General features: G+C 43.2%; 4 protein-coding genes across 5 annotated transcripts; 1 reads left to right on the forward strand and 3 right to left on the reverse strand.

The window, feature by feature from the left end:
• On the reverse strand, positions 1–6,407 carry LOC5521705 (probable glycoprotein hormone G-protein coupled receptor). Its single transcript, XM_001641530.3, has 9 exons — positions 6,188–6,407; positions 4,131–4,202; positions 3,782–3,844; positions 3,635–3,706; positions 3,476–3,541; positions 3,269–3,343; positions 3,047–3,118; positions 2,900–2,974; positions 1–2,642 (listed from the first exon to the last, which is right to left on the reverse strand). Exons 1-9 carry the CDS (start codon positions 6,358–6,360, stop codon positions 404–406), a joined length of 2,907 nt encoding a protein of 968 aa, XP_001641580.3. The 5' UTR covers positions 6,361–6,407; the 3' UTR covers positions 1–403.
• Positions 6,408–7,957: 1,550 nt separating this feature from the next.
• LOC5521706 (tubulin beta chain) lies at positions 7,958–16,337 on the reverse strand. Of its 2 annotated transcripts, XM_048723250.1 has the most exons (10): positions 15,981–16,337; positions 15,504–15,514; positions 14,764–14,878; positions 13,437–13,547; positions 12,986–13,230; positions 12,427–12,639; positions 11,903–12,142; positions 10,971–11,225; positions 9,536–9,634; positions 7,958–8,448 (listed from the first exon to the last, which is right to left on the reverse strand). In XM_048723250.1, the coding sequence occupies exons 1-10, from the start codon at positions 16,003–16,005 to the stop codon at positions 8,395–8,397; spliced, it is 1,368 nt and encodes a 455-aa protein (XP_048579207.1). In that variant the 5' UTR covers positions 16,006–16,337; the 3' UTR covers positions 7,958–8,394. The 2 variants fall into 2 exon arrangements, with proteins under 2 accessions (XP_048579207.1, XP_001641581.2); XM_001641531.3 differs by lacking the exon at positions 15,504–15,514 and having other exon boundaries at positions 15,981–16,330.
• A 2,134-nt stretch (positions 16,338–18,471) lies between these two features.
• On the reverse strand, positions 18,472–22,515 carry LOC125559757 (uncharacterized protein K02A2.6-like). Its single transcript, XM_048721366.1, has 2 exons — positions 22,325–22,515; positions 18,472–22,198 (listed from the first exon to the last, which is right to left on the reverse strand). Exons 1-2 carry the CDS (start codon positions 22,513–22,515, stop codon positions 18,472–18,474), a joined length of 3,918 nt encoding a protein of 1,305 aa, XP_048577323.1.
• Positions 22,516–25,594: 3,079 nt separating this feature from the next.
• Positions 25,595–26,521, forward strand: LOC125559759 (transcription initiation factor IIB-like). Its single transcript, XM_048721369.1, has one exon. It carries the CDS (start codon positions 25,595–25,597, stop codon positions 26,519–26,521), a length of 927 nt encoding a protein of 308 aa, XP_048577326.1.

The raw sequence follows: 26,521 nt of genomic DNA on the forward strand, positions 1-26,521 counted from the left end.
TTGCAATTCCTAGGCGCTTCCTATTCGTGTCACTGCCGTGGAGCAAAGAGCTTGGCGAATTTTTTTAAATCCAGACAAGCTTAAACAAATTCTCAACATTTTAAAGAAAAACAGATAACTGAACGCGTTGATCAACATTTACAAACCTGTATGCGACTTTCTACTTTTATTCTTTAAATTTAGTATGACTTTTACCCTGGTTCCAGAGCCTCGAACGTCTCTCTATTTAGCTTGCGACAGCTGGCTGGCCAGTAAATAGAGACGTTCGAGGCTCTGGAACCAGCGTATTTGACTTTTCGCATGCGTCGAAAAAGGCCACAGGAGCAATACATCTGCCACCACACAACATAACTTTCTATTGAAATATTTTTTTAACTATTTCATAAATTATTTTTTGTATTTTCTAGTCCTTGAATACGACAGACAGTTTTTTATTCTGTTTTCCCTTGGCCTCGTTTCCGAGATCTTCGCCTGAGGCGCCACGCCCAGTAGTAACAGAGCTCTTCTTCATCGCTGACTTGGGAGAATTTGGATTGGAATGACTAGGGGAAGGAGGAAAGAACACTTGGTCGCCATTAGAAACAGATGGTTCGTTTTCGAACCCAGGATTACACACACCATTATCATGCTGAAGGAAGAGGTCCGCTGAGTATGGTTCGTTTGAGGGTGTCGTGTCTGCAAAGTCTTTATCCACTGACCTATTTAGAGTCCCCGTGGAACCTTTCTCTTCCATTTCAATGGCACCGTTATATGCACCAACACTAAACTTTTTGGTTCCAGTCGGCGTATTGTTCAGGCTACTGGTTTTAAAGTCATTTGAGGCGGTTGAAACGCGTTTGGACCGTTCACTAGCAGTTGAGGCTTTGCGCCGCGAGTACATCAGAGAGCTCAAAGTCCCAGAGTATTTCAAAGCACGACGTCTGCAGAAACCACAGCGACTAAGCAACACAAACAATTCTCTTTTGAACGCTTTGGTAAAAAAGGCATACAGGAATGGATTGCATAGACTGTTGATCGGGAAGAAAAACACCAGGAGTGTCTTTGAGGCTGTCACGTCTATGAGTGGGGTTCCAAATGCTGCAAGGATCCCGAAGAATGCAATTGGGGCCCAGCAAACAAAGTCAGTGAGGACTAATAACGCCATACGCTTGGCGACTTTGCTGTCGTCCCGTTTAGGGGCACCCTCCATATCTCCTCCTGATATGACCGTCATTAGCATCCTCATGTATAAGTACAGCACAAACGCAAAAGCGGCTCCATTAAGGAATAAAAGAAATGCAATGTAGGCTATGGAACCGGTTGTTGAAACGTCAAAAGGCAGACATATTGCTACTTTGGAATAACTGCTGGCACCCATCAACGGTAATGAGGCTAGCAACACCGCGGCGACCCACCCAGCGGCCATCGCACGTACTGTCATGCGCATAGACAGGCGCGTGTTTAACTGCATGGCGTAAACAATTGCATAGAATCTCTCTAGTGTAATAAGTACAAGCGTGTAGACAGACAGTTCAGTCGCAAAGACAGCCAGAAAGCCTGTTAGCTTACATCCCGCCCCGTACTGCCACCGACGTACGTAGTTATGGTATAGTCCGTGCGTATCCATGGAAACACACGTGAGAATGAACAAGTAAAGGCCGAGGCAGAAGTCCGCAAAGGCGAGGTTACACATCAAAAACCGCGTCACGTTCAGTCGACGCTCACTCACGAGTAAGACCAAGGCCACTACGAAATTCGCTACCACAGCCATCCCTCCGACTAAAAAAGAAAACGTAGTCAACCACGCGGCACCCATGATATCCTCACACGGGTGAAAAGCGTCGGGTTTCGGGAAGCATTTTACAAGCGGCCGAGTGTCGGGGCATCTATACGCGCTTGCGTTAGTTTTGTTCTCATGTGGTATTGTCGAATGTACTTTGCTGGTTACATTGTGGAATCCTGGTGGAAGTGTGATAATAGGACGATATGGCGTAGACCGATTACCGTATCCACCCGGGGGTGTCCCGAAACCTGACGGCGCTGTCCCGAAACCTGAAGATGGTGTTCCGAAACCTGACGGCGGTGTTCCGAAACCTGACGGCGGTGTCCCGAAACCTGATGGTGGTGTTCCGAAACCTGACGGCGGTGTCCCGAAACCTGATGGTGGTGTTCCGAAACCCGCAGGTGGTGTACCGAAACCCGACGGCGGTGTTCCGAAACCCGACGGCGGTGTTCCGAAACCCGACGGCGGTGTACCGAAACCCGACGGCGGTGTTCCGAAACCCGCAGGTGGTGTACCAAAACCCGACGGCGGTGTTCCGAAACCTGACGGTGGTGTTCCGAAACCCGAAGGTGGGGTCCCGAATCTAGTAGGTGAAGTTGCAGCGTTGGTAGAAGTGGAAGAAGTTGTTTCTAAATCAGTTATAGGAAGATAGGTCGGTACATCGCCTGTCTGTCCTGACAAATAAGTGCAATCAGGTGTTCCTCGCTGAAGGTAGAATGCGCAGCAAAGGAAGGAGTTGTACTGGTCTAAGTGAACCTCCCTTATATTCCACAGGGTAGCTGGAAGCACCCAGAAGTCAGGGACTCCTTTTAAGTAAATCTTCTCAAGGTATTCCAGTCCCTGATTCGGTATGGTCGTCACTCTTGTGTAGGATAAATCTCTGAAAATGAAAAGTAATATTTCACTATTATCCTGCTCGAACCTACCTAGAGACCCTACTGAAGTAGGGATGCGGGTTAATGTTTTTTTAATCGGGATACGGGAATTCGAGAGAACATAAGGGGACTCAAGGTTAGAAATGTCGCTGGGAGTTTGGTTCAAATGTTCTGGATATCGGGATTCGGAGGAACTATATGTGGACCATCTACGGTCGTTTCAAAGTTGTTACTTATAAATAAAAGAAAGTTGATGACTTACAGTTTTGTCAATGTTTTCAATCCGTCGAATGCATATTCGTTGATAGTTGTTAGTGAAACAGAACGACTCAGCAACCTGCAAATTAATTGACAATGAAAGTCAACTCCAGAGTGGAACCCGAAAATCAGAAATAATCCGGATACTTACAGGGCTTGGAGCTCTTTGTTTCGTCGGAAAATTGCGTATGGCAGACTGGTCAGTCCAGAGGATTTGAGAGAGCTGAAAAAAGAGATAAGTTCGTTAACTAAAAATACGACAATAGATCAAACTAGAATAAAAGACCTAAAGGAAATATCAGACAGTCTGAAACACAGACAGACATCAGGAAGTCAAACAACAGCTGTTTAAACATGGATAAGTACTACTCACAGCAACTGTAGTCGAGGTAAGTTATAAAGGGATTGTTTATCCAGCGATGTTATTCCTATATTGCCACCTACAAAACTAAATAAAAATGAAAGATGTACATTGACCAGTGAAAGGGAATGGGGGCATTATCCCCTGCAACGTAACTGATATCAGAAATAAAAAGAGATATATTATATATTAAGATATAAAAAGAGGTTATGGACTTACAGTCTTGTTATCGATGAGCGTTTACGGAAAACAGGGAAGGATTTTAGTTTGTTGTTTGCCAATGACCTGTGAATTAATCAAAGGGCAGTTTTCAGTTCTCGCGCAACTATATTATATCATGATATCCCACTTCAATCTTTTGCAAACGCAATTACTTACAAGTCAAGTAAATTCTCCAGTGAGTCGAATGCACCAGGTTCGACACTCTCGATCTGGTTGTGGTCTAAGTTACTGTTTAGGTACAAAACGGTTTTAGTCAATTACTATTGTTTTAGCGGTTCAGCGGCCATTTATCTTATTACTCACAGTACGCGTAGATTCGATGAAACAAATTTCGATACGTTAGTGATCTTGTTGTAAACCAAATTCCTGTGAATAAAAAAGATAAAATCATTAATCACTTCATTTGGGATTTCCCAAACTTCCATATCGGTTTGTGAGTAAACCGTGGCCCACGGAAAACACATGACGTATGTAGCCACTTTACAGGAGGCGCGATAATTGATCTTGTTGATCTAGAGCTTATGCTCTGGTGTTCTGACCGGTATTCCTGTGAGTGTGACGTCACAACCCTTATCAGGCTCTACCTCACTCCTCGTTCATCTGTAAAGAGGAAGTCTGACAAAAACGGCTAGAACTAGTGAATTGTACTTACAAGCTTGTTAGATAAGGAAGTTCGGCTAGTTCCTCGATACGAATCGCTGCCTTCGGTGAATAAGAAATTGTCCTACAATAAAAGTTATTCGTAATATTAGGAACTATCAAAATATGTTTACAGAGTAGTTTCATACCGCACCACCTCTTTTCGATCGTGGGTGGGGAATATGAATTCCGAGGAGTGGAGGGGGGGGAAGCTTTAGAAAACCGCGTTTTTTCTTTTAAATACCACATTTTCTCCAGGGGAGCTCCGGGGAAAGGTTTTGACAAAAATTCCAGAGATTTGGATCTTTTCTGGAACCTCACAATCATCTATATACAAGCCCGCCAACAGGCCGCAACAAATTACTTTTCTTTTGCTCTACCTTAATGCAAGATCCGGACATTGATATTTAAATAAATGTGCTTTATGTGGTTATATTTGCATTCTTTTCCATTTGCTGCCATTTTCTCCAAATGTTTCGGAAACAGCTGATCGTTACGATTTCAAATTACCCGTATCCATTATCAGTCTTGTCAAAGTTGTCACCATTTAAATGTAAAAGAAAAAAACTTACACACACATTTAGTTTTCTCGTCAAATAACCAATTTGATATGCGCGCAATTAAGGTCGGATACAATTCCACAAAAAAATTCCCAATGACTACCAGAATACCTACTAGGTCAACGATTAGCAAGATTAACCGAAAAAGGGACCAAAATGACCAACATAAAAGCAAAAACCTTCCTGTTCTATCTTACTACTTTCTCGATCTTTTATGTATGCCCATTTAGGGGCGGACCCCTTGATAGAGAAGCAAGGAACACATTTATGTTAAGGGATTCAGTGATACATATATTTTTTGGTTGCATAGTAGTATGGTTGTGTGCCCGCTAGTGCTATTCCGGTAAAAATGTGAGATAAACACATATAATCCAATTTTTTCACGAGAAATTGTAAGCGGCCGATTTCAACTTTGTGAAACAAACATTTGCATAAACCTAGAATACAAAGTTTTCTATTGACCCTTTTGACTAATCTTTTGACTACTTTTGACAACTATAAATACTGTATGTGTTTGTGAAAAGGCCAATGCTTGTATTGGTGACGTCAACGTACTGTACATCATCCCGAAATACGGATGTATCGATTCAACCAGTTACACAATCCGTTTATTTCGAAATAGCGAACAATAGATTGTAACGAGAAAGCTGAAGCCTGACTTGAATTTCTGGGAGGGCTAAGGTCGTCCCGAGAAGTGTAATTATGAATAATGAGAGGAGTATAAAATGTTTCCAAACATGGACTTAAAAGCTAGAGGCATCTACTAGCAGGGAAGCCGTGACTCACCTGTCTTGTATGCTAAAAGCATTAGATTTAAACCGCGCTTGATACACAATGAGTTACGAATCGGGATAAGTAAGCATAAGGTCAATGAAAAAGACTCAGGACTAGAGCGAGAAAGTTAATTTTATCACGCTTTTTTAAGGGGGGGGGGGGGGTGAATAGGTTGGCGGATCGGCGGATTCGGCCCCGAAATGCTCACGGATTACGGATTTTGATGATTATTTTAGCGGATTGGCGGATTTTGGGAATACGGCGGATCACGGATCTGTTGACAATTTGGGAACGGATTTCGGATTTTGGCTGCTTTGACGGTCGAATTTCGGATTTTAAAGGAATTTCAATCGATGCTATTGTTTATCTGTCAAACCATGCGAATCTAAAGATATCTGCAGATCCACGGTGCCCCGAAAATGTTGCGGATCGGCGGATTTACATACCCCTATTCACCCCCCCCCCCCCCCCCCCCTTTTAACCAAAAGTCATAATAATAAGGATTTTTTTAAAGAAGAACAACTTTTAGGGTGAGTACAGAGGTCAAGTTCTATGGTCTCGTGAGCTGAGCAAGCCATGAGTTTCTCCATTGACTTCAAATGCTTGCTTTTGCCTTTGTCCGTTGCCTTAAATAATCTCAATAAGAAATCAATCGGCAAAAGAACGTAAAAAATAATTAGACTTGCCAGCGTGAACTAAATAAAGGTAATGTTTTGTAATGAATGAATCAACTTACAGCGTAGAGATGTTCGCGGGAAACGTGCGAATCGGTGGAAACACGGCGAGTTGAGAACAATGCACAGCGTCAAGAGAACATGAACACAGCTCTTTACAGACATCCGGCTGGGCTGCACCGAAAGCAACGAGAAGAAAAGCAAGGAGAAGAGAACAAACTCTACCACGACCCATCACAGACACGAAGACAGTCGCATGACTTCTGTAATCTAAACCCTGTACTTAAGTAACGCTAGCTAATATGTAACCTGAACTCTGCAAACACTTTTAGTTCAAGAATGGGATAAGGATTAGGAAATGTTATTCAAAATGATAGAATTGTTCCGGAGTACGGTAAATTTGTTGCGTTTGACCAGATTAAATGTCTTACTCAAGTAGTCGTATGCGCTCTAGTGCAAATAGTACAAAAGGGAAAAAGAGAAACGTGGCAGATGTTTTTTTTTTACAAAAAGCCTATCACACAAAAAGATTTACAATAAAATGAGAATGTAACCTACAACACGCTCAACTCGCAAATGAAGACATTAATACACAGTATCTTCCTACACGCCACACCCTAAACGCGCAATTATCAACACGCAGCCAACAACCTTCCTCGGAAACGGCCTTCGAGATAGCAGAACAAGGCGACGTGGGGGGGAGGGGGAGAAGTTTTTGTTCCAGTGTTCCGCCTAGTTCTTGCGCCTTGTTGGGGATCTTGTAAAGTTGAGAAAACCAAGACTGTGAAACTGGATAGAGTTGATCCCTACCACCCAGAACATTCGCAGCACAGATGAAAATTCGGCCATGAAAATTATCCTTTTCAAAGGCTGAGGTCGAAAATTCGTTTCTAGAAAAGTTTGCTTTTCTCGAGCTTTTTTTAGTGTGATAGTTACTACATATTCACAGTCGTGATATGCCTTCGAGCGTGAGTTATTCGCGGATTGAATGTCGGACAACTTTATGCTGAGGGCCGGGAAAAAATGTGCTTGTTTCTCATGAGAAATTTAGTCTAGATAAAGGGATATTTTGCCCTTTTTTAAAGGCCCAATTGTGATCTATCAATTGTGGTCAACATTTCTGGATATGTGTACGCTTTGCAATCTGACTTCTTACGCCTTATTTGCTCTGTTTGTATGATTAGTCTTGAATGTTTGGAGTGTATCATTCGAAGTGAACCCTCCGAAAATTTCTGCTACTATAACCACGAAAAATATGACAGCATTGAAGAAACAAATGAATGCGCGCAAAAAACTCTTAATGATCACGCAAAGGACAAACGTGTAATCTGTACACGCGGGAGAAGCTAGAAAAAGCAAGGTCACGAGCTTGCACTTACGAACGAGGCCTCCATTGGGTCGCTATGACCGCGCCTTCAGTTTCACCGTATTAAACGCCAGGTTCCGGTATAAAAGGCTTCGCTCCGCCCACTGGAACCTGCCCTTTAAGCATCAGGAGACGGTCCAATCTGAAGAGGATTTACGACTCGGTTATATTTCAGGGGCGTAACCATGGAAGGACCCAAAGAGCTCGCCCCCTTTCTAGCAGCCAAATATATAGTAAATATATGGCACAGTTTTCAAAATTCAGGAGAAAATGTATTATAAAGGCCTTTTGGGCCCCCTCTTCTTAGAAATCCTGTCTACACCTTTGTATTTGAGTTGTTTCACTATATAAATGCGCAGCTGGTTGACGGGCGCATAGCCAGGATTTCTTTGATTAGTTCAGACTTTGAATTTTAGTATCACAACAGATGTCTGAGAAATCAGGTAGTTCAGTCAAACATAGTATATTTATATGACTTTTTAGGTTTATTCAAAACTCTGTATATGGTTGTTTAATAGTATGTATGTACTTTTTTTTCTTATTATTTTATATTATTTGTTTATCACGCAGGCAGTATTAAACGAATCTAGGCGGATCAGGAAATCATTTATATATAAATTATAAGAGCGAATAAGGAAAGTAAGAAAAAACAAACACGTCAACAGAAAAAAAAACGTAGATAGTCATCTTAGCGAACCATGTTTTGTTGTTCGTCTAGTGATTTTGTTTAAATGAGATTATATTTTCCCGGTATCGATTTTGCCATGAAACCTCCAAATAAAACAAAAAAAGAATTGATATGATGAGTGAAATGGCTTTTGCTACGTAACTCAGGGAAAGACTTCAAGAAACAGTAATGTTTGACCGACCGGGTTTGTAAGAGAATCTAGAATAAGGTCACTACTACTTTGAAAAGACATCATCGGAGCCATCTTGGTCTGTGTGGGCATGGTCGGCCTGTGAAAAAAATAAAAAAAAATAAGTTTGGATCATCTATGTTTAGTTGACATTTACAACTGGGGCATTTCATCATTTCATTGAAGAGTGACGATTTTGCTGTTATTTTGGAAAACAATCAAAATCATGCTGTATAAAAAAAACGTTAACACAAAATATGCGTGGAATGTTTATTGACTTCTGACGAATCAGACGCGAGAATTTAGACACTGAGACTTGTTGAGCAAGGGCGGATACAGGGGGGGATTGGGTGGATATTCACCCTCTTGTTTAAGTAAAAAAAATTGAAGGTTTCTTTGTTTGAAAAAAAAACAAAGAACGGAAAGTTATGTCCATGTGCTTTCACCTACTTGATTCAGCGTAAAGTATTGTAAGATCTATGGAGTGGCCTACCAAGAACCACTGGATCAGTTATAAGCCGTCTAACCGGGCCATCATCCACACCCCAATTTTAAAATCGAAATTTGTTCTGTTTCATAAATTTTCCATACAAAAGCTAACAAGTTGTCAGACCTCTGACATACAAGTCAATAAGAGCTAACAAGTTGTCAGACCTCTGACATACAAGTCAATAAGAGCTAACAAGTTGTCAGACCTCTGACATACAAGTCAATAAAAGCTAACAAGTTGTCAGACCTCTGGCATACAAGTCAATAAGAGCTAACAAGTTCTCAGACCTCTGACATACAAGTCAATAAGAGCTAACAAGTTCTCAGACCTCTGATATACAAGTCAATAAGAGCTAACAAGTTGTCAGACCTCTGACATACAAGTCGATAAGAGCTAACAAGTTCTCAGACCTCTGACATACAAGTCAATAAGAGCTAACAAGTTGTCAGACCTCTGACATACAAGTCAATAAGAGCTAACAAGTTGTCAGACCTCTGACATACAAGTCAATAAGAGCTAACAAGTTCTCAGACCTCTGACATACAAGTCAATAAGAGCTAACAAGTTCTCAGACCTTTGACATACAAGTCAATAAGAGCTAACAAGTTCTCAGACCTTTGACATACAATTCAATAAGAGCAAACAAGTTCTCAGACCTCTGACATACAAGTCAATAAGAGCTAACAAGTTCTCAGACCTCTGGCAGCTCCTCGTCAGACACCTCGCCCTCGATGTCCGCTTCCGCCTCCTGGTACTGCTGATATTCTGCTATTAGATCGTGCATGTTGGACTCGGCCTTGAAATACAAACACATATTAGAGTATTGCAGAGCTGGACTAATGGTCATTGGTCATGGGTCGTTGGTCCCGAATTTTCTTATCATTTTTAAATACATTTTGTGTATATATATATATATATATATATATATATATATATATATATATATATATATATATATATATATATATATATATAAATGATGGTTGAAGGCTTTCATAGAAAGTGCTCAATACTCGAAAGTAGAGTGGTGTATAGTGTTGGTTTGAGAAAAATACAAACTACATAGGTTTCCCTACAGGTCTGTTTCGTGGTTGCCCACTCATCAGGGGATTTAATGAGAATATTCCTACCAGATCGCCAACTCCGCCCCTACCACTACCAACAACAAGACATGCAACTGCCGACAGAAAGACACCTGCCCTCTAGACGGAAACTGCCTACAGACATCTGTTATCTACCAAGCTACCGTAACTCGAAAAGACAACAACACCTCGGAAACATACGTCGGGCTCACTGAAAACAGCTTCAAGACCAGGTACAGAAACCACACCGCATCATTCCGACACGCCAAACACAGAAACTCCACCGAACTCAGCAAACACGTCTGGACTCTCAAGGATAACATGATTGAGTACTTTATTTCATGGCGCATTCTTTCTTCCCACTCCGCCTACAACAGTACCACTAAGCGTTGCAACCTCTGCCTCAAGGAAAAGCTGACGATCATCTGCCAACCCAAACTATCAACTCTAAATAAACGCAATGAACTCGTGTCCTCGTGCCGCCACAGAAACAAAGCCCTGCTACGAAACAATTAGAACTGTTAATCCCGTCACCGTTAAATTTTCGCGCTATCAATTTTTCACACGTTCCGCCCTGCATATTTATGTAACTCGCTATTGTTCCTCTTGCCGCCTTAGCTAAAACTATCAGTCTATTATTATGTAAATTTCAATGTTAATAGTATATATACGATGGTAGGAATATTCTCATTAAATCCCCTGATGAGTGGGCAACCACGAAACAGACCTGTAGGGAAACCTATGTAGTTTGTATTTTTCTCAAACCAACACTATATATATATATATATATGCGTGAGTGGAGGCGTTCATATAACAGTGCTTAATACATACATAGGTGTAGAGCGGGATATATCATGGTTTGTAGGAAAAAAACACGCGAACTACCGTTTCATCTCTACAAGCCTGTTTCGTGGTTGCCCACTCATCAGGAGATGATACATTTTCTCGATATAAATATATAGTTTCCGTTATATTTTGTCTTCATTTCGTAGGGTATTGTACTGCCTACGATGCTGCTAAGGACTAACTTGGTACTCCCGATACACGCACCTCTGTAAACTCCATCTCGTCCATCCCCTCACCAGTGTACCAGTGGAGAAAAGCCTTGCGCCTGAACATAGCTGTGAATTGTTCTCCCACGCGTTTGAACAGCTCTTGGATCGCTGTATTGTTGCCTACAAATGTCGCCGCCATCTTGAGTCCCTTAGGCGCTATGTCGCACACTGTGGTTTTCACGTTGTTTGGAATCCACTCCACGAAGAAAGGGCTGTTCTTGTTTTGCGTGTTCAGCATTTGTTCGTCAACCTAAGATTTTATATAATATAAGATTTTGTATAATAAATTTTACCCGCCATTTTCACAGTTGAATGACAACGGACCAAGCCCTACATCACCCTAAACTTTCCTCCTTTCAATCGCAATCCACCCCTACAAAGTATTTCCTTTAAAGGTTGGTTCTCACTAGGACGTAAGCGCAAACAGAAGCGAAACACAAGTGTGAATCGGTCAAACATAAGCATAAGCGCAAGAAAATCACGCACAGTTGCGTTATTACGCTTCCGCTTGCGCTTATGTTCTAGTGAGAATCGGAAAACTACGTGCGTTCCGCTTGCGCTTACGTCCAAGTATGTTGCAGTCGCGCTCTGATTGGTCGAATTGGTGCTTTTTCAGGGAGCGCACGCGCAGTGAAGGCCATGCAATGACTCAGCACAAAATTATGTGAGGGGAATTCGTGCATCATCCGTGCATTTTATCACTAAGAAATATAATTTATTGGGGGAAAACATATCCCTTAAAAAAACTCTAAACACAGTCCAAACAACCACTGAATGATAAAGAGCGTGCTCCACTGATCTGCTCTCCAATTCTCTCGAACAAAAACACCTAGGTTTTCATAACGCCACGAAAGCACGCAAATTATATTTTATTTCTTAAGAAATGCTTTTAAAACATTTAAATGTAAAGCTGGTTTACGAACTGACCTCTCTCATAGACATTTTTCCCCTGAAAATGGCGGCAACAGTAAGGTAGCGCCCATGTCTCGGATCACACGCGGTCATCATATTCCGCGCGTCAAACATTTGCTGAGTCAGCTCCTCTACGGACACATTCTGGTATTGTTGGTTCGCTCGACTCGCCAGAGGGGCGAACCCCGGCATGAAAAAGTGAAGCCTTGGGAATGGAACCATGTTGACTGCAAGTTTACGCAGGTCCCCGTTGAGCTAACGATGGTGTAAATAAAGCATGTTTTCATCAATTATTGACTAGTTTATTGTATTTTTTCATGCGCCTGATGGATGGGTCCGTTTAAACTGGTAGATGCATATAATTTATCGTAAATGTGCACTGATTTATTCAAGATGCATTACTTTAGAAACATCAAGACTGTTTTCCACAATATGAAGTAAATTATAATGCTTCCGAGCAAAACAAATCGCAATTGCGGTGTTTTTGGGGTCAGGTTTTGGGGTTTAGGTTCATTGATTCTCAGAACTGTAAATGATACCTGTCCAGGAAAACGTAGGCTTGCTGTAAGACCACACATTGCCATGGAAACCAACTGATTCAGATCTGCGTAGTTAGGTTTAGCAAGCTTGAGGGTACGGCAGCAAATGTCGTACAGGGCTTCATTGTCAAACATGAAATCTTCATCGACTACCTCCACTAGCTGGTGGACGGAAAGTGTGGCATTGTAAGGCTCTACCACGGTCTCCGATACCTTTGGAAAAAATAGGCAACAACAACTAAATTCCGAGAATAAAAAAACATCTTGGAGATAAGGCAAGAACAATATCATTGAAAAATTCAATAAAATACCCAAGCATAAGTAAGCCCTCCCGAAAGAACTATCCGAACAGATCTCCATTTCACAAGTCCAGTCTTCTTGATAAAAAACCTATCCTATGGGACGTTGAGCGTGACGGGCCCTATATATTTTCTTCAAACCTTGGGGTAGGGGGGGGGGGGGGTGGGAAGGGATGCGTGGCACAGAAGGCGCTCAAGATGCTTATCCAATTATCCTATGGGACGTTGATCGTGGTGGGTCCTTGATATTTTGTGCGAACCTTAGGGGAGGGCACGACACTGAAGGCGCTCAAGATCCTATCGGGGTACTCCTCACGAATCTTGGACAGAATCAAAGTCCCAAGTCCGGATCCCGTCCCGCCTCCAAGTGCTTGGATGAGCTGGACACCCTGCATGCAGTCACAGTTCTCTGCCTCCTTGCGCAGGACGTCAAAGATATTGTCAATCAACTCCGCCCCCTCGCTGTAATGCCCCTTGGCCCAGTTGTTAGCAGCACCACTCTGGCCTAGAGTAAAGATTATATATTTCAATTTTTTCTTGTTTAAAGCATCGTCATCGTACCTCTACGTGTCGTTTCACGTAATTATTTAAAAGACCACTTTTTTGACGTTTCATAGAGTTCCTTGCCTATTTTTCATGTCACTTGTAGATAACTTTGCCATACTTTCCGATAAGCGTACTTTGACAACCAATGGAAAACACCATACTTACTGTTGACGAAGTTGTCCGGTCTGAACATATTTCCGAGTGGTCCACCCCGGACAGCGTCCATCGTGCCTGGCTCCAGATCAACAAGGATGGACCTTGGGACATAACGCCCACCTGGAGACATCGATATCAATATCAATAACAGACAATGGCCTTTCTTCCCACACCACGCCTTACTCTTACCCCATAAGAAGCCCTCCCCGTACGCCATAAGCCCTCCCCGTTCCCCATACCAAGCCCTCCCCGTACCCCATACCACGCCCTCCTCTTACCCCATACCAAGCCCTACCTGTACCCCATACCACACCCTCCTCGTACCCATACCAAGCTCTCCCCGTACGCCCTCCTCGTACCACATACCACGCCCTCCTCGTACCCCATACCCAGCCCTCCCCGTAGCCGGTACCCAGCATTCGTCCCCGTACCACTCCCTCCCTCTTTCTCTCACCCCAAGCTCCCTCTTTCCTCTCCTCCCCAACCTCCCTCTTTCCTCCCTACCCCAACCTCCCTCTTTCCTTTCCCCCCAAACCTCCCTCTTTCCTCTCCTCCCCAACCTCCCTTTTTTCTCCCACCCCAACCTCCCTCTTTTCTCCCACCCAAACCTCCCTCTTTCCTTTCCTCCCCAACCTCCCTCTATCCTCCCACCCCAACCTCCCTCTTTCCTCTCCTTCCCAACCTCCCTCTTTCCTCTCCCCCCAAACCTCCCTCTTTCTTTCCTCCCCAACCTCCCTCTTTCCTTTCCCCCCCAAACCTCCCTCTTTCCTTTCCCCCCCAAACCTCCCTCTTTCTTTCCTCCCCAACCTCCCTCTTTCCTCCCACCCCAACCTCTCTTTCCTCCCACCCCAACCTCCCTCTTTCCTCTCTTCCCCAACCTCCCTCTTTCCTTTCCTCCCCAACCTCCCTCTTTCCTTTCCTCCCCAACCTCCCTCTTTCCTCCCACCCCAATCTCCCTCTTTCCTCTCCTCCCCAACATCCCTCTTTCCTTTCCTCCCCAACCTCCCTCTTTCCTCCCACCCCAACCTCCCTCTTTCCTTTCCTCCCCAACCTCCCTCTTTCCTTTCCTCCCCAACCTCCCTCTTTCCTCCCACCCCAACCTCCCTCTTTCCTCCCACCCCAACCTCCCTCTTTCCTCCCACCCCAACCTCCCTCTTTCCTCCCAACCCAACCTTCCTCTTTCCTCTCCTCCCCAACCTCCCTCTTTCCTCTCCTCCCCAACATCCCTCTTTCCTCTCCTTCCCAACATACCTCTTTCCTCCCCCCCCCCAACCTCCCTCTTTCCTCTCCTCCATTCCATTCCTCCCTACCCATCTTCCCTTTCTACCACACTCACCATTGCCTTCGTGGAAATAGACATCAATCCGGTCAAATCGTCCATGGGTATCCTCGATTAAGGATTTTGCTCCTGTAGGGTCGATGCCGTGTTCCTCTGCTATATCTCGCCAAAACTATCATTAAACACAACTGTCAAAAGTTATTTAACCAGCGCTATCGCAAGCGTGACAAGCCACATGACAAGTCACGAAATTGAACCTTTGTTTATCTAACTGGACCGCGAAACTTCAAGTAACCGGCCGCAAATCAGGCTACTCACACGCGAGACCGCACGCCAAAGAGATAACTTTCAACTCTACCAACACCCACCCACCTAAGCGAAAAGAATCAACGAAAAGAAATTACTAAAATTACGCACACTCCAATATCATCTAAACAAATAAACATACAAACAAACAAAAAAAAAAAAAACGATGACAGAACAATGAAATGTCCGTGAGGGTAATTACCGGTATTACGTCTTGCCTTAGGACGAAAAACGGAGACCCTACCAGCCTACTGGGATTATGCTTGGTGTGATTCTAGGGCGCCGCGAGGGCGGACACTGAAAGTAGGACGCGCGCTGCACGACCTTATTCCTGATTCCCACCATTTTCTCAAGCCCCCGTAATGCACATCTATTTTTTGTCGACCTCCACATTATTTATTGCTATTGATCTGTCGGACTGTCTACGTGCATGTATCGCGCGGAACGTCATCACCCACAAATAACTCGTATACGCCGGCCGAGCCTCTTACCATTTTGACACCTTAGTGAGAAAACATTTAGAGAGGTTTAGTTGGAAGAGCATGGTGGATTTGAAATAGCTTCAAATTCAAAGAGGATTCAGTTTTATGTTTAGTTGTGAGTTGAATTCAAGCAACAGACAAGACTGTAATGAATAATTTATATAATCACAGAAATTTGCATTTCTTTTATCCCAGCCATTTCTAAAACGTTTTTTAGATACTGAATAAACTTCAGTATTAAAAAGAAAAATAAACAACTTGTTAAAATCTACAAAGACGAAATGATCTGCTCATATATCGAGTATCAATATGCACCCAAACAAAAGTAGTTATACAATTAGAAAGTATGTTTATCGATTTACGTCATTAAAATAACGTTTTACTAAAGCTGCTAGGCTGGCTGTTCAATATTTTACACCTTGATTGTCGACTTATCCTATTATAACGCTTGGGATTAAAGATTTAGCGGGAGTAATGATCTCTTACCTCGGTACCTATCTGGTTTCCACATTGTCCAACTTGAATGTTGATGATTTCCCGCATGTCTCTTTGTGTTTCTAGCTGTGCTTGATCTTGTTGTTTTCAACGGTGCGGCATGGCATGAGGGAAAAGATTTATGCAGCTTGTCAAAAGAGAATTCACTTAGTGAGTGATATCACGAGTGCGTCACTTTCCATGGTTGGCTTGCTATTTCTAAGTACTTCAAGCGATCTGAATATTCATTTTTCTTTCTCCGGCGTCGAACCAGTAAACAGAGAACAAAGAACCGGGCGTGTTCACCTGTTACTTTATCGCCTTTTAATTGCCGACTCTGGTTCACTTAACTTTATTCACCTTACAAACATCAATAACACCAATCGCTATTGATTAATTGACATAGTATGGTTCATCATAAGTATCATTTTAAGGGAGCAATTATTATTCATTAGGGGGAAGGGAAGGGGAGGGCTGCGATAAGTTGGAATTTGTTTCCGGTTCAGAAATTTCGAGTAGCCTCCCCCAAACTCTTCCCTGCTAAAAGGGACTTCCCTAAGGTTGGCTGTCATTCGTCATTTGACATCACTGAGACATCATTTGACATCACTGAGCTCCGTAGAGAGAGATCAAAATGCTACAATAGACAGGCCCGTAGCCAGGATTTTGAGCGTGGGGGTTCGTTTACCCATTTAGCGGACTTTTTCTCTTTGGGAGCTCGCTGTGGTACTAAATTTTCCTTCATAAGAGCGGACCTACCAGTCTAGTGGGTTGGTTCTTCCGAACCCCCCCTGGCTACGGGCCTGATAGAGTTCTAGAGTGGCCGATAACACACTATTGAAGCTAACATAGCCTTTTTAATAGCTGTTTCTCGAAACAAAATGAAAAATAGCGAGGAATAGATAGGTTTTGAAATGATGAACATTTCAAATTCGTTGTTTGTACGCGCGCGTACTATAATGACGCCATTTCAAAAGAGCGCGCGCGCTGTCTTTGAATTTTATTTTTCAATTCAAACGAGCGCGCGCTGTGTTTGATTTCTCAAGTGCCATTTTTGCTCTTGTTTTTGTAGAAAATGGACTCCAAACACTTTCCCGAATATTCCTTATAGCTCCTTGACACTTTTTTGTCTTGTCGTAGTTTGTCGTACGGCTTTACTTTAAGCATGTTTTCTTCCGGTGGTTAACAGATGTCCGCACTAAATAAAGTCTAATTGTGAATGACGACGACTACTTGCGCGAGAGCTTGCGAAAAAGGGGGCGGAGCGATCCCTTTTATAGCGCACGTTCGTGTTTAAGGGCCTGTGCTCGGTAATTTTTTTCCTTTAGATTCTTCATTGCTCTCGCCATCTTAGTATCTGTATTGAATAAAAATAACGATATCCAAAAAGGGATGAGCAAAGGGGAGCGAGGGTGAGCAAAGAATATAGCCTTGACTGAGCAACAGAGAACCGGGTGAGCAAAGAGGAGCAAGGGTGAGGTCAGATGGACTTGACTGGAAAACTGAGAACGTAATGTAACAAAAACAATGTAACAATGTCACAAACTTTGCAATAAACTGAAATTTCTGTTTTATCAAAGCCTGAGTGAGAAATGTCTTCCCTAGATTTTGGGTGTATTTTATTTTTAAAGCGCCATATTTTGTGATCCTGAAAGGAAATCAGAATTGAATTTTAGATCTGGTAACATTTAACGTGATTTTCATTGTAAACAGTTAACAATTAAGAGAGACGAACCGTTTGTTACACTATTTAATGGCAAATACTACAATGAAAAAAATCCTTGGGTGCGACAGATTTTATAACATAGTGTGTCAAGTTTTTCAAATCGCATGTTATACTTTTTTTGGAAGCTTTATTCAGGTTTGTGACCCCACACCCGATGCCTGTACTGTGCCAAGGAAAATATGAACTCTAGAATCTGAAATGCTCCTAAGAAATTCGAGAAGAGTAGCTTGCGAGAGATTCGATATTTTCTAAAACCTAAGAACACAAACCATCTTAGATTGCGTACATTTCGATCTAGCTTGCTTTTGTTGTTCTGGGAACAAAAATTACATATATATGCACGTGCGTGACTGGATAAAGAAGAACAAAGGCTAGCAATTCATAGATCCGACATGTCAATCAATCATGTCAATCCGGTCAGCGTAGAAAGTGATAGTCCTGTTTTCTTTGACCGGCCACTTTTAGGGTAGAGTTGGGACTCAAATTGCAGAAAAACACGTAAAATTTCTGCGAAGAAACGAAAAACAAAAAGCAAACAAACCACATATATGTTTTGTAATAAAAGGTGTTTACTTCAAAATTCGGTTGTTTCTTTTACAATAAAGCTCTACAAAATCAAATCTACCGAGTGAAAAAACTACAACATAAGACAACGAGGAGCCCCATCCTCGGGGGGGCCCATAAGATAAATAAGGGGCCACAGGGGGCCCAAAACAAATAATATTATAACATCTCCCTTCTCAACAAAGTGTTAGGTTAAGTGTTCAATAAATGTTCTTAACAATGTTCAATAAGTCTTTGTGGTTTTTTGATAACCCTGCCAGATGCTGTGCTCATCGGTGTCGTCTCGTGTTGCCTCTCAGAAGACTTTGGTGGTGTAGGCGATGCTGTCACATTATTGCTTAACTGTGTGGGGTTGTTGGTACTTTCTGGTGGTAGTTGAGGAATGGCTGGTATAACAAAAGGACTTGTGCTCATCGATTGATCATTAGGTGTTGAAATGATTTGTCGTCGATTTCTCCTGAAGACACGCCCACGCTCATCTCCTAATAAGTACGATCGGGGCAATACTTCTGCTTTCCTCCACTCAGCCTCCCGGTTTGGACGGATACGCACCTTATCTCCAACTTGTAAAGGAGGGAGATCATGACTATGACTATCATAATACTTTTTTGAAACACTCTGACGATGTTTCAATGTCTTCACAACTTGATTTGGGTCAACAGGCTGAGGCAGTAGCAAACGTCGATGAGTCGGTAGTTGGGTACGTGTTCTCCTACTCATTAGCAGCTGAGCTGGAGACACACCTAAGTCATCAAAGGGTGTATTCCCGTATTTGAGTAATCCTTCAAAAGGATCTTTGTTGTCAGCAGCCGCTTTCTTTAAAATCCGTTTTGCGGTCTGAACTGCTTTCTCGGCAGCTCCATTTGATTGTGGATACTCTGGAGAGCTTGTGGTGTGACGGAAACCCCACTCATCTGCAAACTTTTTGAACTCATGTGAACTATTAAAAAGGTTTCTAGTGTTACTGTACTGGGAGCCATTGTCGCTCAGAACTTCCACCGGGATCCCAAACCTTGCAAAAATCTTCTTTAAGTTATTGATAACACAATTAGCAGTGGTTTGGCGTAACAACTCAATCTCAAAGTACTTTGAATACAAATCGGTAACAAGCAAATAGGAATGTCCGGCATATTCAAAGATGTCAGTACTGATCACTTGCCAAGGCAATCCAGGAACCTCACGTGGTAGTAGGGTCTCTCTTGGCTGTTGGTTTCGGAAGGCATTACATATGGAGCAGGAACTAATCTTGTCTTTGATCTGTGCAGTCATTGAGGGCCAGAAAACATATTCTCTTGCAAAACTGAGACTTTTGTTCTCACCCATGTGTGCGCCATGAATTTCTTCTAGCACCTCTGCCCTCAACGATCTCGGGACAATGATTCTGTCTGCTTTGAATAACAAACCATCTTCTACGCTAAGTTCCTCTCTAAAACTCCAGTATTCTCTCGCTAGCTCATCAAGTTGATGTTTTTCTGCTGGCCAACCTTTAACGACATATTCCATGACCACTTGAGAGGTAACATCGCAGTTTGATGCTTCCTTGAATTTTTGCAAAGTGCTTGAATCTACACCAAGACTGTCAATTAAGTTGATTCCAATCATCTCTTCTGGTTCACTAACTGGTTTAGTGTCACTAACTGGGGCTCTGCTTAAGCAATCTGAGATGAATTGTTTCTTTCCTGGCACATAACGAACATCAAGGTCATACTTTGTCAGCTTTAACAACATCCTCTGCAATCTCGGTGGTGCTTCATTCAAGGGCTTTTTGAAGATGGCTTCTAGTGGTTTGTGGTCGGTTTCAACTACAACACGACGTCCATAAACATAAGTATGGAACTTTTCAGTTCCCCAGACAATTGCCAGAAGCTCTCGCTCGATGTTGGCATACCTTGTCTCAGCAGGTGATAGTGTTTTTGAGCCAAATGCTACAGGTCTTTCGTCCTGCAGAATAACAGCACCTAATCCCGTGCCACTTGCATCAACATTAAGCACTGTCTCTTTGGTGTTGTCAAAATAGGCTAAAACTGGCGCTGAGGTAATGACTGCTTTGAGCTTGTCAAATGCATGCTGTTGAGGTGTCTCCCATACGAATGCGGTATCATTCCTTGTTAGCTGCGAGATAGGGCCCTGGAGATCAGCTTTATGTTCAATAAATTTATCCAGATAGTTTACAGTTCCTAGGAAACGTAGTATGCCATCTTTATCGGTCGGGGCAGGCATCTCGTTGATAGCTCTTACCTTTTCAGGATCAGGCTTTAAACCGTCTGCAGTAAATAGGTGTCCAACGTAGCTGACTTCAGGAACTCGAAGTTTGGCTTTACGTGGATTGAACTTTAGACCTATCTCACGGCTCCTCTTCAATACTGCAATCATCTTGTGATCTAGCTCACATTGATTTCCACCATGTATCAAAAAGTCGTCAACGATTATTTCTACTGGTACTCCTGCGAAGAGTCGGTCCATCTCTCGTTGGTAAATCTCGGGCGCGGAACTTATGCCGAATGGGAGCCGCAGGAATCTGTATCGACCCCAGGGGGTATTGAAAGTCAGGAGCTTCGAGCTTTCTTCGTCTACTGGTAGTTGCCAAAAACCGCTGCATGCATCCAACGTTGAGAATATTTCAGCACCGGTGAGTTTGTTGGCAACCTGTTCCACTGTGGCCATCGGATAATGGGGTCTCTTGAGGGCTCTATTGAGGTCACGTGGGTCTATACATATTCTGATGTTGTCTTTGGTTGGTGGGCTTTTCTTTTCTTTGCCTTTTCGTTTATCGATTACTAACATCGAAGAGACCCAAGGGGTATGTTCTTCTTCTTTAACAATGATCCCATCTTCTTCCATCTCTCTCAGCTTCTGTTGAGTTGGGTCTAACATGGATACTGGGATCTTTCTGGGTGCGTGTATAACTGGAGTTACTGCAGAGTCTACCTCTAGGTGTACTTTGTTGGGTAACATTCCTGGTTTGTTACTGAAGCAATCAAGGTAAACTTTCAGAACAGGGTCCCTTGTGAGGGTTGTGGTACTTTTGCTTTGTTCTCTGGACAAGTCGATGTTTGATGTTTGTGCTGATGGTGAATCTAGCAATGTGAGATCCATGAACTGTAGGACTTCAAGATCAAGGCAAGCCTCACAACTTAGTAGTGGGGTGAACTCTCCATCAACTACAAGATATAACAGATCTATCTTTCGATCTTTGTACTGTGTTGGAAGGCGGACACATCCTTTAGGGTAGATGGGCTTAGTCGCAAGCCAGCCCTTCAAAGGCTGGTGTACACGTTTCAACGGCTTGTTGGTGATGCTCTTGTACAAGTTGTAGGGGATGACAGTAGCCTCCGCACCCGTGTCTGCTTTCAGTTTGACCTCTTTTCCTGCTATCATGACTTTTATCAGGCTCTTTTTGGGTTGCTGGTTCTGTAACACGCTTCCGACTTCAATGGATCCAAAGTATGTGTGGGTTTCGTTGCTGTCACTTGAGTCATACTCCTGTTCCACCACATGCACTTCTGGATCTTTTTTCTGTTTGTTTTTACACATCTTTGCAAAATGGCCTGTTTTGCTACAAATCTTGCAATTCCTTTTAAAAGCTGGGCATCGTGTTGGGTGTGCAAATGAATGGCGATATCCACAGAACTTACAAGACGGCTGTTCTTTCTTAACTTGGACTGGTTGCACAGACACTGTTTTACTTGGGACTACTGTCTGTGGAACAAACTTATACTTCTGCAGCTCAGTCGCCTCATAAGTTCTGCAGTAATCATGCGCGGTTTGTAGGGTAAGGTCTGGCTTTTTCAACAACTCCCCTCGCAATTCATCGCTGGTTACTCCCCCCACAATACGGTCTCGTATCAATGAATCTCTAAGTGCTCCAAAGTCACAGTTTAATGAAAGCCGTTTTAGCTCACTAACAAAGTTGTCAATTCGTTCACCCTCCTTTTGGTTTCTAAGATTGAAGAGCAGTCGCTCATAAATGACATTCTTAGCTCCTCGACAAAGTTCATGGAACTTTCGGCACACATCACCATAAGATTAATTACTCTCGCCTGCAGTATACACAAAGTGGCTATACTCTTCAATTGCACTCGGTCCAGCACAGTTAAGTAACAAATTAACTTTTAACTTATCTCCCTTGTCGTCCTTTCCTTTTGCAACCAAGTAAATTTCGAACTGCATTAGGAACTTTCTCCAATTTTCTGATGCATTCGCATCCAACACCAAAGGTCCCGGAGCTCGATGATACATTTCCCCACTTTCGGCCATCGTTTCCTTGTTTTGTCGACTTTTCTTTAACAATTAATATTCTCCAGTGGTTAACCACTTCTGACACCATGTAATAAAAGGTGTTTACTTCAAAATTCGGTTGTTTCTTTTACAATAAAGCTCTACAAAATCAAATCTACCGAGTGAAAAAACTACAACATAAGACAACGAGGAGCCCCATCCTCGGGGGGGCCCATAAGATAAATAAGGGGCCACAGGGGGCCCAAAACAAATAATATTATAACATGTTTGATATTATCTTAGGTTACTTCAATTACATATAAGAATGATGAGAATGATGTCGTTTGTATTATTGCTTTAAATCTTGACATTTGCCGATAAAACTTGTAGTTAAAAGTCAGGTGTAAACAGCAAATTCGGCATTCTCTTCTACTTTTCCCCGCACTTAAATCACTGCAAGTTGACAAAAATAGCTTTGAAAGCACATAAACACATAGTACCTACCGAAGAGAGCACCGCTTTATCTTATCATTTCCAAGTTTTCGTATTTCGAGCTGGATTCGGGTCGTTTCCATGCAATACTTCGCTACAAGATTTTTTACCAAGCTTGGACAACAAATCAATTTCTATCATGTTAGGTGACCGTCTTTAATTTCCCAAGTCGCAGGAAAACCTCTATAAACGTCTATATTTTAGATAAACCCGAGCAGGATTCACAGACCTCATCCGACATGTTGTACAATTTGTGGGACTTTTGTGGGACATTTGGGTTGCACTTCGCTGGCTTCTATTTGCTGCTTTCTGATTGGTTATTCGAGCGCTCGTCGGATCTATGAATGTGGTCATAGATCCTAACCTGAGTACCAAGTACCAGGCCCTCCTATGTTTCTTTCGCGCCGGCGAGAAACAAGACAAGGACCTGATGAAACAAGTACTGTTCAAATCGCATGTTTTCATGCCGGATTCCGGCATGGCTCCAGATTGGTCGAAAAAACAAAGGGTACTCGAATGGGACGCGCTGATTGGTTCAGCTATATATAGTACCCTGTCCCGCCGACTGCTCGTTCTCAGAGTAATGGCGGACTCCAAAAGTGCTTTCGACCTTGCGTTAGCAGAATCAGAGAAATCGTTTTCTATAACATTAAAAATATATATGTTTTCCTCTCTTCATTTTCTTCGGAAAAATTCCGCCTGATACTTAGGTTAGATGTTCAAATGTTTTGCCCAGGCCGTTCGTTGCGTGTGTTTATTTCTCATTGGTATCGTTTTTCAAAGCGAAGATCTACTAGTTATATCAAAGGCGCTGGATGTCATAGAAGCTGCTTAATACTACGGACATCATTAGTAGTAGCTATCAAATTTTTAGACAGACCAGGCGCCAAATATTTGAGAAATTTGTCTGTGAGAGCACGAAGAATGCTTGGGATTGTTTGCGGCACTTCCCGCTCGATCCCGCGAGTTATTGATCTTGTGAGCTTATCAAATAATGGCATTTGTGTTCAAGCAGAGGTTTGTCTATTTAGACGAAAAAGCCTGTAGTAAATTGGTGATGTGAATATCCTGTTGTAAGTTAGTGATGTGTGGACCTGCAGTCATATCGTAAATCTCCTGATCCGTGAATTACCTTTGCGTTTCAGATCATGAGCGAACCGGGGTTTGTCGTTACTAAAATTATTACCCTTGCCTATAACACCAATGTAGTTTGTTTGACATAAATGCTGTTTATAATTCGATTTGGGCATTTGATTGTGCCACCACGCGAGTCATTGGAAAATTGACAGTCGGCGTATTTTGACAGCGGCCTGAAAAGGGGCGGCAGGCGTCGCGTCTAGTATTTGTGTCAGGCGTACTTTTATTTTTCCTCTCCGAGTTTTGAAAAATAAAATCGCCTGATACTCAGGCTACATGGATCGTAGTGTGCTGCACTTGATGACGATATCACGACATTACCATAATAGCAACACACCAATTCCCAAGGGACGCAAGCGTGCGAGCTGTGCGTGGCGTAACCGACTAAGACAGGGCTGGATTCTGTTTTTTGCCTTCAGGTTCCATTGTGTTGTACAGTACACTAGATAGCGGTGCTGGGGCCATACGGTACTTCAGCGCATGTCTGGAAGTATGGTCTATTTTATCTAATTTTACTGATCTGGACGAGGTTCAATTCTCGGCTATGTACTTCAATTGTTTCCTTTTCACTGTTTACCAGTTAAATTCCATATTCCTTGCTCACACCTGTTCTTAGTTTTTCGGTCAAGTCATATTTCCTGATATTCCCTGCTTCGCCCCCCCAGTAGTAGGGTTTTGCCGATTCTGGGACAAGTTTTTCATCACCCCAAATTTCATTCCAAAATGGAGCAAAAGTCTCCGCACACCTCCGCCAAGCCTCGCGACCTGCGCATACGCGAGTTTGCCCAAGACTCCTTGCACACACGTGACGACCACGCCCACCTGTCAATCATTTTGTCAAAAACCTGTCAATCATTTTGTCACGTGACGACCACGCCCACCTGTCAATCATTTTGTCAAAAACCTGTCGATCATTTTGTCACGTGACGACCACGCCCACCTGTCAATCATTTTGTCAAAAACCTGTCAATCATTTTGTCACGTGACGACCACGCCCACCTGTCAATCATTTTGTCAAAAACCTGTCAATCATTTTGTCACGTGACGACCACGCCCACCTGTCAATCATTTTGTCACATGTCGCACTTAGGGGGAGCTCGGGGAGGCTATTCTGGTCTAAAGACGTATGGGGTCCTAGATAAAATGACATTGAATACGGAGGTGAAGGTTAGAAAAGATGTGGGTGATGATGGGGTGGATTGGTGTACTAGACAATGCTGCCGCGAAGGTGGTTACTATGAAGACTCAGAATACAAAAGCTTCGACCCGCGTGAGTTTGTGGTTGGCGCTGTCACAATTGTCCTTGGTGTTACAGCAATGTTACTCTCCATGCCGCGGTACGGCCGAGAAAGATGGGTCAGATACTAGTCCACGAATGTGGTGCGGAGACTTTAGACCCCACCTGGGGGAGCTCGGGGAGGCTAGCCTCTCGGCCTCACATCTAAAAAGCCTCTGAAAAGTGGTTTAAAGACATGAACAGTTTAATAAAATGGAGGGACAAGCGGTTGAACGTATGGTTGAAGATCAGTCACCACCACCATGTAATATCCCCGACGGGCCGGTACCCAGGGTTGACATCCCCACCCTCGTGCCGGAATTTGCGCTGTTTGACCGAGCCCTCACCGAATACGAGACTAGTAGAGCCTCCTTGGGAGACGAGGATAGTAGTAACACCCTTTGCAATCATGACGACCTAGTCACAGAAGACGGGGTCACTAGTTGCTTAGAGTGCGGGGAGCAGATGCAGCGCGAGATCGCACACGAGAGGGAATGGCGTTTTCGTGAGCATTCCGGCGGCAGATGGTCTTCGGATCCAAGTCGGGTCCAGGTGCGTAGGTCTGAGGATAGAAGTATTGACAAGGATGTGGAAAATATGGGTTTTAGTAGGGTAATTGTAGTCAAAGCTAACGAGATATACACTCAGGTGACGAAAGGTCAGATTTTTCGCGGCGACCCACGGAAGGCGATCATCTTTGCGTGTATCTACTACGCCTACAAGATGTCCGGTAAGTGTCAGACACCGAAAACCTTAATGGAGACTTTTGGATTGAGCAGGAAGAGTTGCCTTAAGGGTCTAAAAATCTTTAGTATTAACGTGCCTAAAGATTACTTACTACACGAGACGTCTCCCACCGTTGTGCATCACATTCATGACGTGATGGACAGATTCTCGGCGTCCCCCACACAGAAGGGGGAGGTGGTCCAGCTCTACTACAGATCTAAGAATCGCTCGTCTGAGTTGAATCGCGCTCGCCCGCAATCCTTTGCGGCCGCTTTAACCTATTACTGGGTACGGCTAAAGGGGATCGATATTACACTTAAAAAATTCTCCGAAAGAGTCGGCATCTCCGAGTTAACCATCAGCAGGAAAGCGAAAGAGGTGGCTACAGTCCTAGGTACGCCTGGTGTGGTATGA

The sequence above is a fragment of the Nematostella vectensis genome, chromosome 2 (genome assembly GCF_932526225.1).
Source record: "Nematostella vectensis chromosome 2, jaNemVect1.1, whole genome shotgun sequence".
NCBI classification, from domain to species: Eukaryota; Metazoa; Cnidaria; class Anthozoa; order Actiniaria; family Edwardsiidae; genus Nematostella; species Nematostella vectensis.